This window comes from Scyliorhinus torazame, chromosome 10 (genome assembly GCF_047496885.1).
Source record: "Scyliorhinus torazame isolate Kashiwa2021f chromosome 10, sScyTor2.1, whole genome shotgun sequence".
Lineage (NCBI taxonomy): Eukaryota > Metazoa > Chordata > Chondrichthyes > Carcharhiniformes > Scyliorhinidae > Scyliorhinus > Scyliorhinus torazame.
Genome location: NC_092716.1, coordinates 214874419 through 214890580, shown reverse-complemented (window position 1 = coordinate 214890580; position 16162 = coordinate 214874419). Strand labels below are relative to the sequence as shown.

The window sequence follows — 16162 nt, the reverse complement described above, 5'->3', positions numbered from 1 at the left end:
TGCACCCTACCCGCCAGGGAGAGTGGCAGCATATCCCACCTTTTAAACTCCTCCTCCATCTGCTCCACCAGTCACGTCAAGTTGAGCTTGTGTAGAGCCCCCCAGCTCCTGGCCACCTAGATCCCCAGGTACCGAAAACTCCTTTCCGCCCTCTTCAATGGAAGCTCGTCTATCCCCTTCCCTGGTCCACTGGGTGATTTCATCTCAACCTTGAGACCAAATGGAATCTACTGCTGTTGTAATGGAGACCATCTAACAGCACTACAACCTTCTTGTCTGTCTGCTATCCACACAGCCACCAAGACATTGAGGATAATTATAGAAATAAACCTGTTGAATTCCAGCTAATCACAGCGCTAAATGAAGACCAATCTTGAATTTATAAAGTAGCTTTTGAAATTGACTGAAGGCCAAATGGAGAATCCTGTGTCCAGTGCTGCTTTGGTACTGATTGCTTTTTTAAATAAAAAGAAACACAATCCTCAGGGGAAAGTGTTTGACAATACCCATAGGTTTAATGACATGCACCTGATACGGTGGACGTGATTTAACGGAAACATTTCAAAGTGTCACTTGGGCATGATTGGTGGACGGTTGCGTTGACGAGATTGCAGCTCGTATTTAATGGCACATAGTGCCAGAAATGAGCAGACACGAGCTTCTCGCCATTACAGGCTGTCTCGCTGCCTGATTTGTCAGACTCGCACCTCAGCATCACGCTGCTATCACGGCTTCCCCCGAGCTGCTTTTAAATGCTCCTCCACCACTCACTCCCAGTCAACATACAAGCATGACAGCGGTTAGACGTGCTCCTCGCTTTAGGGATTCCGTCCTGGCCAGACTTCTCGACGCCGTCGATAGGAGACGGGACATCATGTTCCCCCAAGAGGCTCGAAGGACCAGCAGTAGGGTCACCAATACTGCCTGGGAGGCAGTGGTAGAGGTTGCCATTTGGGCAGCCTGACGAGGAGGACCACCATACAATGTTGGAAGAAGACCAATGACCTCCACCGAGCTCCACCTCTCATGACATCAGTTCTACCTGCCCCCCCCCTCAAATCCACCCCTCCCCCCCCCTCGGCCCCCACAAATCACTGGCTGACAACTCTCACCCTCCCCATGTCCAGTCTTCGTTCTTGCTCCTCAGAACCCATTGGCACACAACAGCATAGCCCCTTCAAGTCCTGGTGCGGTGCCCACACATCACCTGCTATAGACCCACTCTGACCCATCAAGCGTGCAACTTACAATGCCCTCCCTTTGGCCCCGCAGGAGAAAATAGCCCATAATTAGCAGGAAAGGGCCAAGATGGAGGGAGTGGAATGCCAATGATTCGGGTCCTCACATCATATGAGGGATGGGTCCCGGAAATCGCGGGTTGTCCAAGGAGAGAGCAGTCATCGACCATGAGGTGGTTTGCGCCACAGAAGTGAGGATTCACTGTCCCTTCACCCAGATGACCTGCCTCGAGTGTGTCGTTCCTGTCAGACAAAATGATCCTTCACTCTCACTAACAAAATGCCCATCGTCTCACAGGATCTCCATCTGATGTTGCCAGCCATCCGCAGTCATTCCCCTCCCTGCCACTCGAGAAAACCTCGGAGGAGCTCTCCGAGGAGACCACCATCAAGGTGTCACCTTCCACCAGTACAGAGACAGACACCTTGATGGGCAACAATAGTGGACAGGCATCTGGGGCACAATCTGGTGAGCACAGTTGCTGATGCACATCAAGTGGAGGCAGGGACATCCAAGGGAGTCAGCAGTTGGGGGTCTGCTGGATCCCAACTGAGTCCTAGTCAGATGCCGAGCCTCGAGACAAAGTTATCCCAGAGCTGATGCAGATGATAGGACACAGCTGTAAGATTCAGGAGGGGATGTCAGATCCACGCTGAGCACAAAGAACAAAGAACAAACAAAGAACAAAGAAATGTACAGCACAGGAACAGGCCCTTCGGCCCTCCAAGCCCGTACCGACCATACTGCCCGACTAAACTACAATCTTCTACACTTCCTGGGTCCGTATCCTTCTATTCCCATCCTATTCATATATTTGTCAAGATGCCCCTTAAATGTCCCTATCGTCCCTGCTTCCACTACCTCCTCCGGTAGTGAGTTCCAGGCACCCACTACCCTCTGCGTAAAAAAACTTGCCTCGTACATCTACTCTAAACTTTGCCCCTCTCACCTTAAACCTATGCCCCCTAGTAATTGACCCCTCTACCCTGGGGAAAAGCCTCTGACTATCCACTCTGCCTATGCCCCTCATAATTTTGTATACCTCTATCAGGTCGCCCCTCAACCTCCTTCGTTCCAGTGAGAACAAACCGAGTTTATTCAATCGCTCCTCATAGCTTATGCCCTCCATACCAGGCAACATTCTGGTAAATCTCTTCTGCACCCTCTCTAAAGCCTCCACATCCTTCTGGTAGTGTGGCGACCAGAATTGAACACTATACTCCAAGTGTGGCCTAACTAAGGTTCTATACAGCTGCAACATGACTTGCCAATTCTTATACTCAATGCCCCGGCCAATGAAGGCAAGCATGCCGTATGCCTTCTTGACTACCTTCTCCACCTGTGTTGCCCCTTTCAATGACCTGTGGACCTGTACTCCTAGATCTCTTTGACTTTCAATACTCTTGAGGGTTCTACCATTCACTGTATATTCCCTACCTGCATTAGCCCTTCCAAAATGCATTACCTCACATTTGTCCGGATTAAACTCCATCTGCCATCTCTCCGCCCAAGTCTCCAGACAATCTAAATCCTGCTGTATCCTCAGACAGTCCTCATCGCTATCCGCAATTCCACCAACCTTTGTGTCGTCTGCAAACTTACTAATCAGACCAGTTACATTTTCCTCCAAATCATTTATATATACTACAAAGAGCAAAGGTCCCAGCACTGATCCCTGTGGAACACCACTGGTCACAGCCCTCCAATTAGAAAAGCATCCCTCCATTGCTACCCTCTGCCTTCTATGGCCTAGCCAGTTCTGTATCCACCTTGCCAGTTCACCCCTGATCCCGTGTGACTTCACCTTTTGTACTAGTCTACCATGAGGGACCTTGTCAAAAGCCTTACTGAAGTCCATATGGACAACATCCACTGCCCTACCTGCATCAATCATCTTAGTGACCTCCTCGAAAAACTCTATCAAGTTAGTGAGACACGACCTCCCCTTCACAAAACCGTGCTGCCTCTCACTAATACGTCCATTTGCTTCCAAATGGGAGTAGATCCTGTCTCGAAGAATTCTCTCCAGTAATTTCCCTACCACTGAAGTAAGGCTCACCGGCCTGTAGTTCCCGGGATTATCCTTGCTACCCTTCTTAAACAGAGGAACAACATTGGCTATTCTCCAGTCCTCCGGGACATCCCCTGAAGACAGCGAGGATCCAAAGATTTCTGTCAAGGCCTCAGCAATTTCCTCTCCAGCCTCCTTCAGTATTCTGGGGTAGATCCCATCAGGCCCTGGGGACTTATCTACCTTAATATTTTTTAAGACACCCAACACCTCGTCTTTTTGGATCACAATGTGACCCAGGCTATCTACACCCCCTTCTCCAGACTCAACATCTACCAATTCCTTCTCTTTGGTGAATACTGATGCAAAGTATTCATTTAGTACCTCGCCCATTTCCTCTGGCTCCACACATAGATTCCCTTGCCTATCCTTCAGTGGGCCAACCCTTCTTCAGTGGGCCAACCCAACAACACGGTAGTTACATCATGGCAATTGCATTTTGTGTTACTGTCTGCAAACAAATGGATACAAGTTTGTCCAAACACAGTTCCATGAAGGTGGTTCCCCTTTAAACTACAGATTTCTCACGCAATAACACAATGTTATCTCAGAACCATAGAATCCCTACAGTGCAGAAGGAGGCTATTCGGCCCATTGGGTCTGCACCGACCCTCTGAATGAGCACCCTTCCTCGGCCCAGTCCCCCGCCCTATCCCCATAACCCACCTAATCTACACATCCCTGGACACTAAGGGGCAATTTATCATGGCCAATCCACCTAACCTGCACATCTTCAGACTGTGGGAGGAAACTGGAACACCCGGAAGAAACCCACGCGGACACGGGAAGAAAGTGCAAACTCCACACAGACAGTCAGTCACCCAAGGCTGGAATCGAACCCGGGTCCCAGGAGCTGTGAGGCAGCAGTGTGACACTGTGCTGCCCTATGATTTTATCTTTTTTAATTTCTTAAGCTTTTACCTGCCATTCTTTGAAGCCACCAATTCTTCTTGGGGTAGTTTCACAGGCGTATCCTTCTCATACTACGTCTAAGGAACCAGTCTCATTTGTATGAACCTGGTCAATGTGAGCTGTCAGACTAATCTACTGTGGAAACCATTGCGGCTGATTTTGTCTAACTGTCGACCATGTTCGCCCAACCCCCTCTGCACCTAAGCAGGGAACTGATTCAATTGTAGTGCTTCAAATACTACCCTCCTGCAACCAGCAACTTCAAGCTAATGGCTGACAACAAACTTACTGAAGTGAGCACATACCTTGAAAACAGAGTCACTGTTTTCTGTTTCATGTTTTGTTTTTGCTGTATTTCCCACCTGAAAGAAGATTAGAAAAAATTAAGATCCAACTCTGTTAAGCACAAGGCAAAATGTCAGAAAAATTTCCCTTGAAGGGCCAAAGTGTCAGGGCAATGTCCTTTTTCAACGAAGTATGTTTCCAGGCTACTAATTCTCAGAAGTTCCAGACACCCAAATTGAACTCTGTGATTGGGCAGTGAGTGTCAGCAAAGCCCTTGACTATTGGGGGCCTCACAGCTGAATTTGGAAGTTTGGAAGACCTACAACATTGCAGCGCACTAAGCTCAGCGGAGGTTGGACCTGAGACCTCCCCATAGATGAATACATTGGATAAACGCATTGATCTGAAAGGAAAACACTACCTCGTCACTTGACGGCTTTGGCTCAAAGGTAGCTAATCTAGTGCTGCTCAGGGACACTTCACATGTCCGGAAGTACTAAAGCACCATGCCAATACACACCGGGAAACATGTAAACTTTCAATATTCACCTCTTCCGAATGTGTCAGGTCTTCACATACAACTGCCACAGAACGCAGCCAGTTCTGATAAATGTCTTCCTCTTCTCGGTTCTGTTTCTTTTCACTGAAAGGACACAGATTTAGTCAGTAACACTACAAACCAAAACTACTTTGTATGTGTTAAGCCATATTTATAGAGTGCAGCAGAAAAAAGGTATTGCTTTTGATATGGGGCTCCCACTCTATTTACATTGCTTCTCCGACCAGTATGCACAAAAACTGGAAGAATACAAAGCAGCCGACCACATTCATTTACATTTACTGGCACTGGTGCTGGGCCTCAAGGGCGAGGGAATGATCACCTCTTGAGATCCTTACTTACCTTGGCATTCTCCTGCTCAATGAAGGTTGGGCTGCTACCACTACAAGATAAACTGAGCAGTAAAGTATTCCAGTCTTGGGTATAAGGGTCACAGACTCTTCTACCACCCCCCCACCCCCCGCTCCATAAACAGGCTAACTCCCCCACTCCATAAAGAGACCAACTTGAAACATACTGGAAAGAGCATTTTTTTCTATATATGATCATTAAACTAATATGGAAGAAAGTTCTATTACACAATCTTTTGGATGAGCTCCTTTTGTGCCTCCACCTCCCTGCATGCTTCCTTCACTCGACCCTCCATTGTCAATCGGCCACTGAGTTGTGCAGCATGTATTCCCAGCACGGTTATATTCACACTGTCCTCAACCAAGGAGCTGCAAAACAAGGGAGAATAACTAAAGAAAACATGCCCTCTCACCGTCACCAGAACCAGTGACTCTCACCGTAAGAATATAGATTTGTTAATACATGACAATAACAGAAAGGTTAATGTAGACTGAATTGGTTTAATCTGTATGCTCGGAAAACCTATCTATTCCTCTCCATGATGTTAACATTGAAGAAGGATGAATTGCAGACCTGGAGACCTTGTTCGTGAAGAATAGGTACAGATAGTTTGTTAAATAGCTAAGCTCGTTGGCATTAATGACATAGCATTCAGCTAACAGGGTTGCAGGTGAAAACACACAGGACTTTAAAAGACAGGCTTTTATCACAACAGTGACCAGTATCGAAGAAGAAAATTACTGCAGGGAATAAGGAAACCAGTTCCATTTACAGAAGAGACTACAAGAGGTAAGACATTAAAGGCGTGCGCAACAAAGAATATAATTGAGGAATAGCGAAGATAGGAAGCATAGGATACAAGGCCCCATCATTATCCTGTAACTTGTTCAGTGAACTGGGGTTGTAAAGTACACAGTAAAGTTGAATTTAGCAAGATATATCAGACCGATATGAAGAAGATTTTTAAAAAAAAAAGTGATATTATTAATGCGAGATTCCAACAATAGGTTCAGATAAGGATCACTCCTGATTCTCGCAAAGCTCCACATCAGGTTTAAATGTAGGATTGTGGGTGCTGCTCTTAAAAAAATTGACTTGAAGCACTTCAAATCATTTAGCAAGAATAAGGAACAATTGATTCAAACACCACTCACCCAATATTCAGGATCAATCACTTCCCTATTATCAGATACACTCACTTCCCGATAAACAGACGCACTTTGATTAATATCAACTGGTGGAGTAGGGAGCTCAGAGTGGGAAGATGGATGTCAGGTATACAAAGCATTGCCTGGGGTACCTGTTGTTTGTGATGTGTTTCTCCTGGCTGATGACTCGGCAAGCCTGTCTGTTTTCCGGAGTGGTAAAGCTGACTTGTAGCTGAAAGGGCAACTTCTCAATCTCCTGGATTTCTAAGGGAATGAAAAGATTTGTGCAGTCTGCGTGACAAAGGCCGAGTAACTGGAATGTTGCATTAAACAAATTTAATTAAGCCCCCCACTCCCCCCATCCCGAGGACCTGAGGAGTCATTCCATCGGTATAAGTCGAGGGGCTTTCCACTGTAATTGAAAATATGGAAAGATGTGTCATTTGAAACATGGAAGTCTGGCAATACGTGATCTAAGAGAAAATGAGCGACTATAGGGGAAAACCCACAAAGGGTTAACAGCAGCTGCAGAGAAGGATTGTAAAATGTAGATAGCCTTAGTCAAGCAGGCTTAGCAAACGAAACAAAACAGGAATAGAAACAAAAAAGTAATATTTCACACCTTAATTGAAGTTAATTATTTTTAAGCAGCTGGAAAAGAATGGATAAAGTTTTCAGTTGAATTAGGTGACAAATGTTTAAAACAGGCAGGTCTTTCAAGTCATAACCAAGTGGATTTTAGCATACAGCTAAAAGCAATGTTTCACATCTTCATTGAAATTAACAATCGTAGTAAGCAGATGGAAAAGAATGGTTGAGTTTCAGCTGAATTAGATGACAAATATTTAAAGGTGAGGCAAGTCTTTTAAACTCACCACCAATTGAATCTTTAGTATAAAGCTAAAAGTAATATTTCACACCTTCATTGAAGTTAAGTAAGCAGCTGGAAAAGAATGGATGAGGTTCAGTTGAATTAGGTGACAATTCTAGGTGTGAAATTTTGCTGACATCAGGTAAATTAAAGAAAACTGGAGACAACCTGTCTACAAGAACACAAATTAGACCCAAATCAAAATCAAAATTATGAGCTGGGGACACAATTCGATAATAAAACTATAGAAATGACAGGAACCAAAATTCACACCTCTATTGAAATCAAAGCATTTTGAACATCACAAAGGACACAATGTAATCAGATCTATGGGCTAAGGTCATGCCCAAAATGAATACTTAGTCGTGTTAGAAAAATGTAGATTAAAGGTACCCTTTACAATCCAAGTGAAATAAAAGTTATTTTACAATAAAGTCATAAAAACTTAATAACCGTTAGAAAAATATATAAACCCTGCGAAAGGGGCAGAGAAGCAGAGAAGGAATCAGAGTCAGCTCTCATAGCTCGGTCATGGGAAAGGGACAGAGAAAAGCAGCCGAGCAAAATGAAATGATAATCGCTTATTGTCACAAGTAGGCTTCAAACAAAGTTACTGCGAAAAGCCCCTAGTTGCCACATTCCGGCGCCTGTTCGGAGAGGCTGGTACGGGAATTGAACCGTGCTGCTGGCCTGCCTTGGTCTGCTTTCAAAGTCAGCAATTTAGCCGTGTGTGCTAAACCAGCCCCAGCTGGTGATTGCTGTGAACAGTGAATCCATCTGAGAAAGACCTCCAAAAGCTAAAAAGAGGAGGCAGAGTCAGCTCAGAGGCAGAGGGCAGAGTCAGTAGAGCCAGCTCTCACAGCTCGGTACATGGGAAAGATAGAGCATAGCAACTGAGCAAAACAGCGAATACATCTGAGGAAGACCAAAAGCTAAAGAAGAGTGATTGTCAAGGTGGGCCTGAAGGTCCCTTCAACCAACCAGGAGAATCCAGAAGCAAGACCTTTTTACTTTTCTGTAAAGACAGTGATTGCATCTTTTAAAAGAAAAAATATAATAATAAAATAACTTAAAAGTTTTAACCTGAAACAGTGGTTATTACAAAGCCTACTTTACTTACTTAGCAATGCAGGACCCAGGATATTGATGCTACTAAGTGGTAAGTAGGTAAAATTCTTCTGTGAAGGTATGGGTTATACCCGGGGATAACTTAAAAACATAGTTTGACCTGAATAGCACCCACCTAAGCCTGCACAGGAGTCAGGGAGTGAGAATCCATGTTCACCATTTAGAATGTCGGCCCTTTTTGGTATAGGGGGAATTCTAAGAATAGTGGTGAGTTTTTAAACTTCAACGCTCAGATGCCAACTGATGTCCTTGAGTAGGCAATTAATGCCACTAAAATGCCTCATCCTGCATGGAAGTCGCCATGCTGGGAAATCGACAAGCAAACACAAATCGACAAGCAAACACTGTTGGGTTTTCTTGTGGCCTAGTTAGAGATTTGGTCCTTTGTTCACAGACGTCCCAGCTTAAGGGACCCGGCATTGGGAATGGGGGCAACATTGGGAAGAGGCCCACTGAGAGCACCCCCCCTGTGCCCTTTCCTCCAACACCCCCGCCACGCCCCTTCCTCACCAGCAAACCCTCTTGTAATCTTCATCCATCCATCACTTACCTTTCTCCGGTGAACCCACAATGAAACTGCTAAGGCCCAAGAATACTACAGGCAGCAACCATCACTCTCAGCCTCTAATTGGCCAGCAGCTCTCAAGGGCAGGATTTATGCCCTGCTGGGGGAAGTGTGTTAGGGATGTCGCAGCAAACTAGGGGCTTAATTCCTTTGGGATTCTGCAGATGGAGTTGGCAGGGCTGCTGCCAGTTTTGGCGGTGCATGTCAGGATCCCATGGCATTCATTACAATTCTTCCCATGGGTAGATATTTGTGGAGGAAGTGGGAAGGTAGTGTCACAAAATCTTCAGTGTTGGCAGACCTATCTCCCTAAAAGTGGCCCCTGACAGGGAAGCAGGGGCAGGATGAGGTTGGGCCTGGAGCCTTCCATGCCCCCTGATATTCCCATGCCCCTTCTAAGCTCCTCCCCATGCATCCTCCGTACCCATTCACCCCGTACCCATCATGTCATGAACCATTGGCAAGTCTGCTAAATATTTGAAATAATCCTGAAACTGATAAAATAAGCAAGCGTGCTTCGAAAATCTACTTTACAAATAGGTGCTTAGTTTACAACCTCATAAACGTGTTCATCAGATCTTCATACTATCATTGTTGGAAGCTTTTATCCACTTTAGACTTCTTAATCTTGTTTAGATAAAACACATGCAGTGAAAAAAACTCTTCAAAGTAACATCAGGTTTTTAAAAAAACATATAGTGCAGAAGGAGGCCATTCGACCCATCGAGTCTGCACAGACCCAACTAAGCCCTCACTTCCACCCTATCCCAATAACCCCTCCTCACCTTTTTGGACACTAAGGGCAATTTATCATGGCCATTCCATCTAAACTGCACGTCTTTGGACTGTGGGAGGAAACCGGAGCACCCGGAGGAAACCCACGCAGACACGGGGAGAACATGCAGACTCCGCACAGACAGTGACACAGCAGGGAATCGAACCTGGGACCCTGGCGCTGTGAAGCCACAGTGCTAGCCAAGTGTGCTTACAAGTTAAGAGAGATCAATCAAACAAAACTTTTACTTCCATCTGCAGCTGTACAGATGAATCGATGGCCTCATTGTGAATGCCAATTTCTAATATGAAAGATTGTACAGTGATCATGATTGGAAAGAGTGAGAGTGTGGGCATCAGCTAAGCACAGGATTCTCAGAACTGTGATATCTTCTACAGTTGAATAGCTTATAACAATCACACGTCATAGATGGCCAGATATGTGAGATTCAGAGGGCTGGTCACATTCCTGGAAATGTAGGCCAGTAGACTTTTGAGTCTTCATGTGGGGACAAAGATAACATATAATATAAAAATTGAACAAAGCTCTCAGCAAGAGGGAATATAACCTTCAGGCCGAAGGTTATATTGCATTTTCCACTCGTGGAGCTGGCTGATGAAAGTAATGCGGCTACATTATATCAAATCTTTCAAGACATAAACACTTCAAGAGCTGAACTTCCCTTAAATGGAAGTGGTGGAAAATTTCCACTTTTACATGTAATGCATCTGCTAGCCACAAGGAGGTGGACATTGACGAAACCTGAGATAGTTGAATATATTAAGGACAGAATATAATGGCCTCCCTCCTGATCAGTTTGGTGGCGGGGCATTTAATCAGGCAGGAGGGTGGTAAGTGGGGACCCGCTGCCTTCCTGCTCTGCGCCAATCAAGTATTCAACCAGCGGCAGGCATGAGGGTCACCATGCGGGAAGCCCAGGAAGCAGACCATTCTGGGACCCCAGGAAGGGCCATTCGTTCAAAGGCATTCAGTGCCAGATTGAGGAAGCTGGCATTGGGAAGGGGAGGGGTATGGTGTGCTGAAAGTCACTCCCTTGCTGCCAACACTCGACCTCCTGGCTCCCCCATTTGACCCCCATCCCATGCTCATGCACCTCTGGCATAGGTCCCTCAGTGACCATGAGCCTCTCCCTTGGTGGCATTGTTGGCAGCTGCTGCCACTCCCCAGTGGAACTGCCTGCAAGGCACAGCTACCAGCCTCCGATTGGCTGAGTCATTCTCCCCTTCCTCAGGGGCTAGCATGACGGCGGAGTGCTGTGCGCTGCTCTGGCGCCGAATGCCGGCCCTACACGGCCGGCGCAGGTCCGCGCATGTGCGCCACGGCCTGGGTGGATCCGTGCACGTGTGCCACGATCGCCTCAGCACCGGCCCTCGGGCAACATGACGGAGCCCTACAGGGGCCTGGCGCGGAGGAACATAGGCCCACCCGGAATGAATGCGCCCGCTGATCGGTTGCCCCCAATCGTGCGCCTGGTCACCATGGTGGCCCCTCCCGGAGTTGGCTCCCCCAGACCCCCCCCCAACCAGGACGGCCCCCGCAGCCAGAACGCTGAGGTGCCGCCGGGTAGGACCACATGTGAACCATGCCGGCGGAACTCGGCGGGCACTCAGCCCGTTGAGTGCGGAGAATCGCCGCGGGGGCTGCATTCAACGGCCCCCGACCCGGTGTGATTGCCGCCGATTGTCTCATCGCCTGAGAATCGGCAGCCCGGCCTCGGAGCGGCATGGCTGGAAATTCTCCGACCCGGCGTGGGCTCGGAGAATCCCACCCAAGAGGTTAGTTTGTTGCATCACCAAGTCAACACTTCTTCTCACAACTGGTCGATCCATTATGTTTCATTTTCAGCGTTATTGTTTTTGCTACTTTTCTTTCCTCATTCTTCGTCGTTTATTTTTTCTCAGGTTATATTTGCATCTGTGTTTTTTCACACCATGATTTACACATCCTCTTTTCTTCCCATAGGCCTGTGTGATCTCTTCAGTCAGGAAACGGTTTAGTTTTACATAGTTTAAGTCCCGTCTCTGTAAAGGGCATCCAGAGGTCAAGAAAAGTGTTATTTTTCAAATGCAAATCATTCATTATTCTTTCCTTATACCATCTGTAACGTGTGTGATGCTGATTCCATCTGATCTCCTTCCTCCTCATCCCCCCCATTATTCCATTCCCATCTCCCAAACACTGACCTCTGTTTCTAGCAATTTTTGGTTTCATACCAGATTTTCAGCATTTAAATCTTTGTTGAATTCCTTCAAATCCCAATACTGGCCTTTGGTGAGGGTCAAACACTGTTTGAAGGTTTCAAACAGTGTAGCTATCTTCCTAGAGCACCCTGTACAATGTTTTGCAACACCCATTTTGGAAAGATAAAACTGAGGTGCAGTGCAGTTGGCAATTCTTTCTGCCACTTACTTTGAATGTGAGATTCCTTTATTCCAAATTCAAATGTCAGCTCCGTATCTTTGGTCACATTACCAACCCGTTTCACAAACTTATTCCCTGCTTGTTCCTCGTATTCAAAGTACCTAAAGATAAGGAGGCAAAAGAAAAGAGTTTTTTTTCCCTCTTGCTGGTCGAGTGAATGAAAAGAAAAGCTTGCCATTTATTTGGCTTGCTTAACATAACAAAACATCCCAAGGTGTTTCGCAGGAATGTCATCGGACAAAATAAAAATTACGCTGAGGCACAAAAGGACAGGTGACCAAATCCTTGGTCAGAGAGATGAATATTTTCAAGAAGGAAAATGAGGTGGAAAGGTGGAGAAGTTTAGAAAGGAAATTCCGGATCTTAGGCCTGGACAGATTTAAAATATGGATGCCAATGTTCACAGAGTTGTTATAGTGCAGAAGGCTGTCATTTGGCCTGCTGTGTCTGCACCAGCTCTCTGAATAAGCAATTCACCTGATGCCATTCCCCGCATTCTCCCCATAATCCTACACAGTCTTCCTGTTCAGATAACAGTCTAATTTCCCTTTTAAATGCTTTGATTGAACCTGCTGTCATGATATCCAGATCAGCATATCATGGTGCAATCACACACACACTGATGGACAGGCAGTTGGACCAACCAGCACACACATAACATTGCAGCCAATCACCAGTGAGAGCACACGCACTATAAAACAGGGAACACCACAGTTCCCGCTCATTCTACCAGGAGATAGCTCAGAGCACAGAGCTCACAGCGTGCCACTCAGACATAGACCATGTGCTGAGTGCCTCACTAAGATAGTGATAGGGCTGGGTCCACAGGTTAGCTGGTGTAGCACGTACCCAAGCCAGCAGTTAGTAGTTCTCGTTGTTAAGACAATAAAACAGAGTTGTACCAACTACAGCCGTGTTGGATCATTTGTGCATCGGAACACCCAACACGACATGATACCAGTAGTGGAAGCTAACCAGCGATTGTGAGACCTACCTGCACCCTTTCAGAAATCTGCCATCCTGCTCCATGGACACCATCAGCCCGCCGCAGCCGCTCCAAATCGCTGGAAATCTTGGCGTCAACTGGAAGCTGTTTAAACAGCGCTTCCAGCTCTTCCTAGAAGCCACAGACAGGGAGAATGCATCGGACACCAGGAAGATCGCCCTCCTCCTCTCCACGGCAGGGCAACACACCATCCACATCTACAACTCCCTGGCATTCGCGGAAGGCGAGGACAAGACAAAATATAAGACGGTGCTTCTGAAGTTCGCGGAACACTTCAGTGTGGAAGTCAATGAGAGCTTCGAGAGGTACCTCTTCCAGCAGCGCCTGCAGGGTAAGGATGAGCCTTTCTAATCTTACTTGACACACCTCCGTATCTTCGCGTAGTCCTGTGGCTATGAGGCCACCACCGAGTCCATGATACGGGATCAGATAGTTTTGGGGGTAATCTCGGACACCCTACGCCAGCAGCTCCTTAAAATAAAGCGCCACACCCTAGTGACTGCCATCGAGACCTGCGTCCTCCATGAGAACGCGACCAGCTGGTACTCCCAAATCCAGGCGGCCGAAATGGCACGGCACGGGCCCCACGAGGCGGAGCGGGTCCAGTCGATCGAGTTCCTCCCAGCCCGCGGCCCGGATGAGGGCAGCCATTTTGCGCGCTTTCCGAGGCCTCCCGGCTTGTACGTGCCAAAAGAGGGGACGTTGATGCAGAGGGACGTGATGCGCTGGCGCGCTCTACGCAGGACTGCACCGCGCATGCGCGGTGGCGCAACGAATGCCATGACTTCACGACGTGCGCCAACTGTGGCTCCGCCCACTTAAAGTGGCAATGTACGGCCAAAGCACGACAATGCCTCTGCTGTGGCAGGATGGGCCACCATGCTGCCTGCTGTCGAGCAGCTCAACCTGCCAACTCCCAACAATTCCGCCAGCCTCGCAGGGACGTGCGGACGATTCAGCCCCCCTACACTGAGTCATATCCAGATAGTATGCAGGCCAGCGATACCGAAGACAGGGAGCCCTTCCGCGCTGCGGTAATCCACAAGAACCGATGTCCCCAAGTCAGAACCACCAGCCGCTGCCAGTGCACAGCATTGGTTCGGGCAATGAGTGGTGTGCCACCCTAACGGTCAAACGATCACAGATCACATTTTGCCTGGACACTGGTGCCGCCGCCAATCTCCTAGCATGGTCAGCCTTCCAGACCTTGAAGGTTAAACCACCGATTCTGCCATCCCACTGTCAGCTGGTTGACTACAATAGAAACGTCATCCCGGCCACGGGGTCCTGCTAGCTCGAGGTTACACACAACTCACACAAAGCCACATTATCGTTTGAAATCGTTGGATCCTCGAAGGACTCTCTGTTAGGCGCACAGGCGGGCAAGATCCTCCACCTCGTTCAGCGGGTACACACTCTGTCTCCAGAAGGCACGTCCGATTTCCCGGATGCAGACCTTAGGGCGCAGCTCCACTCACTCCTCGCGCACAACCAGGAGGTTTTCGAGGGCATGGGCACACTGCCCTACACGTACAGAATACGGCTCCAACCGGACACCACCCCGGTCATTCACCCACCTCGTAGGGTCCCAGCACCACTCAAGGACTGCCTCAAGCAGCAGCTGCAGGACTAGGGAGTGCTTTTCCGGGTCACGGAGCCAACGCCATGGGTCAGCTCCATGGTGTGCATCAAGCTCTGGATCTGTATCGACCCAAAAGATTTGAATAACAACATTATGAGGGAACACTACCCCATCCCCAAACGAGAAGAAATCACAAGCGAAATGGCCCGGGCAAAAATATTCAGCAAGCTTGATGCCTCAAAGGGCTTTTGGCAGATTCAATTGGATCAGTCCAGCAGGAAGCTGTGCACTTTCAATACTCCATTTGGCAGATACTGCTACAATAGGATGCCATTCGGCATCATCTCGGCCTCCGAGGTGTTCCATCGCATCAAGGAACAGATGATGGAGGGCATCGAAGGGGTACGCGTCTACGTAGACGACGTTATCATCTGGTCCACCACACCACAGGAGCACATCAGTCGTCTCCAGCATGTCTTTGCACGGATACGAGATCAGGGCCTGCGCCTCAACCGAGCCAAGTGCTCTTTTGGCCAGACTGAGCTAAAGTTTTGGGGGGACCACATCTCCCGGTCGGGTGTGCGGCCGGATGCCGACAAAGTGGCAGCCATCACAGCCATGCAGCAGTCGGCAGACAAGAAGGCGCTTTCTCGGGATGGTCAACTTCCTGGGGAAGTTCATTCCTAACCTTGCTTCGCACACGACTGCTCTTCGCCACCTGGTCAAAAAGACAACGGAATTCCAGTGGCTGCCCGCACACCAGAGTGAATGGGAGGAGCTCAAGGTCAAGCTCACCACCGCCCCGGTACTGGCGTTTTTCGATACCACACGGGAAACAAAGATCTCAACTGACGCCAGCCAGTCCGGCATTGGGGCGTTACTCCTGCAACGGGACGACACCGCATCATGGGCCCCAGTCGCCTATGCGTCGCGGGCCATGACCCCCACAGAACAGCGCTATGCGCAGATTGAGAAGGAGTGCCTCGGTCTGTTGACTGGCATCGACAAATTCCACGATTATGTGTATGGTCTTCCGCAGTTCACTGTGGAGACCGACCATCGCCCCCTGGTCGGCATCATTCAGAAGGACCTCAACGATATGACCCCTCGCCTCCAGCGCATTCTGCTCAAGCTCCGGAGGTATGACTTCCAACTTGTCTACACCCCGGGAAAGGATCTCATCATCGCAGATGCTCTGTCCAGGGCGGTTAACACACCGCCCGACTCG

At 48.1% G+C, this 16162-nt stretch overlaps 1 protein-coding gene across 2 annotated transcripts in view; it reads right to left on the bottom strand.

Moving 5' to 3' along the window:
• The window catches only part of LOC140384555 (circularly permutated Ras protein 1-like), a 119963-nt gene that overhangs the window by 7719 nt on the left and 96082 nt on the right, over positions 1 to 16162 (bottom strand). For both annotated transcript variants that reach the window (XM_072466357.1, XM_072466358.1), the window contains exons 15-19: positions 12335 to 12447; positions 6718 to 6829; positions 5645 to 5785; positions 5057 to 5150; positions 4528 to 4584 (exon numbers count right to left, since the gene is read on the bottom strand). In XM_072466357.1, coding sequence (XP_072322458.1) covers positions 4528 to 4584; positions 5057 to 5150; positions 5645 to 5785; positions 6718 to 6829; positions 12335 to 12447 — 517 coding nt within the window. The remainder of the gene's footprint in view (positions 1 to 4527; positions 4585 to 5056; positions 5151 to 5644; positions 5786 to 6717; positions 6830 to 12334; positions 12448 to 16162) is intronic.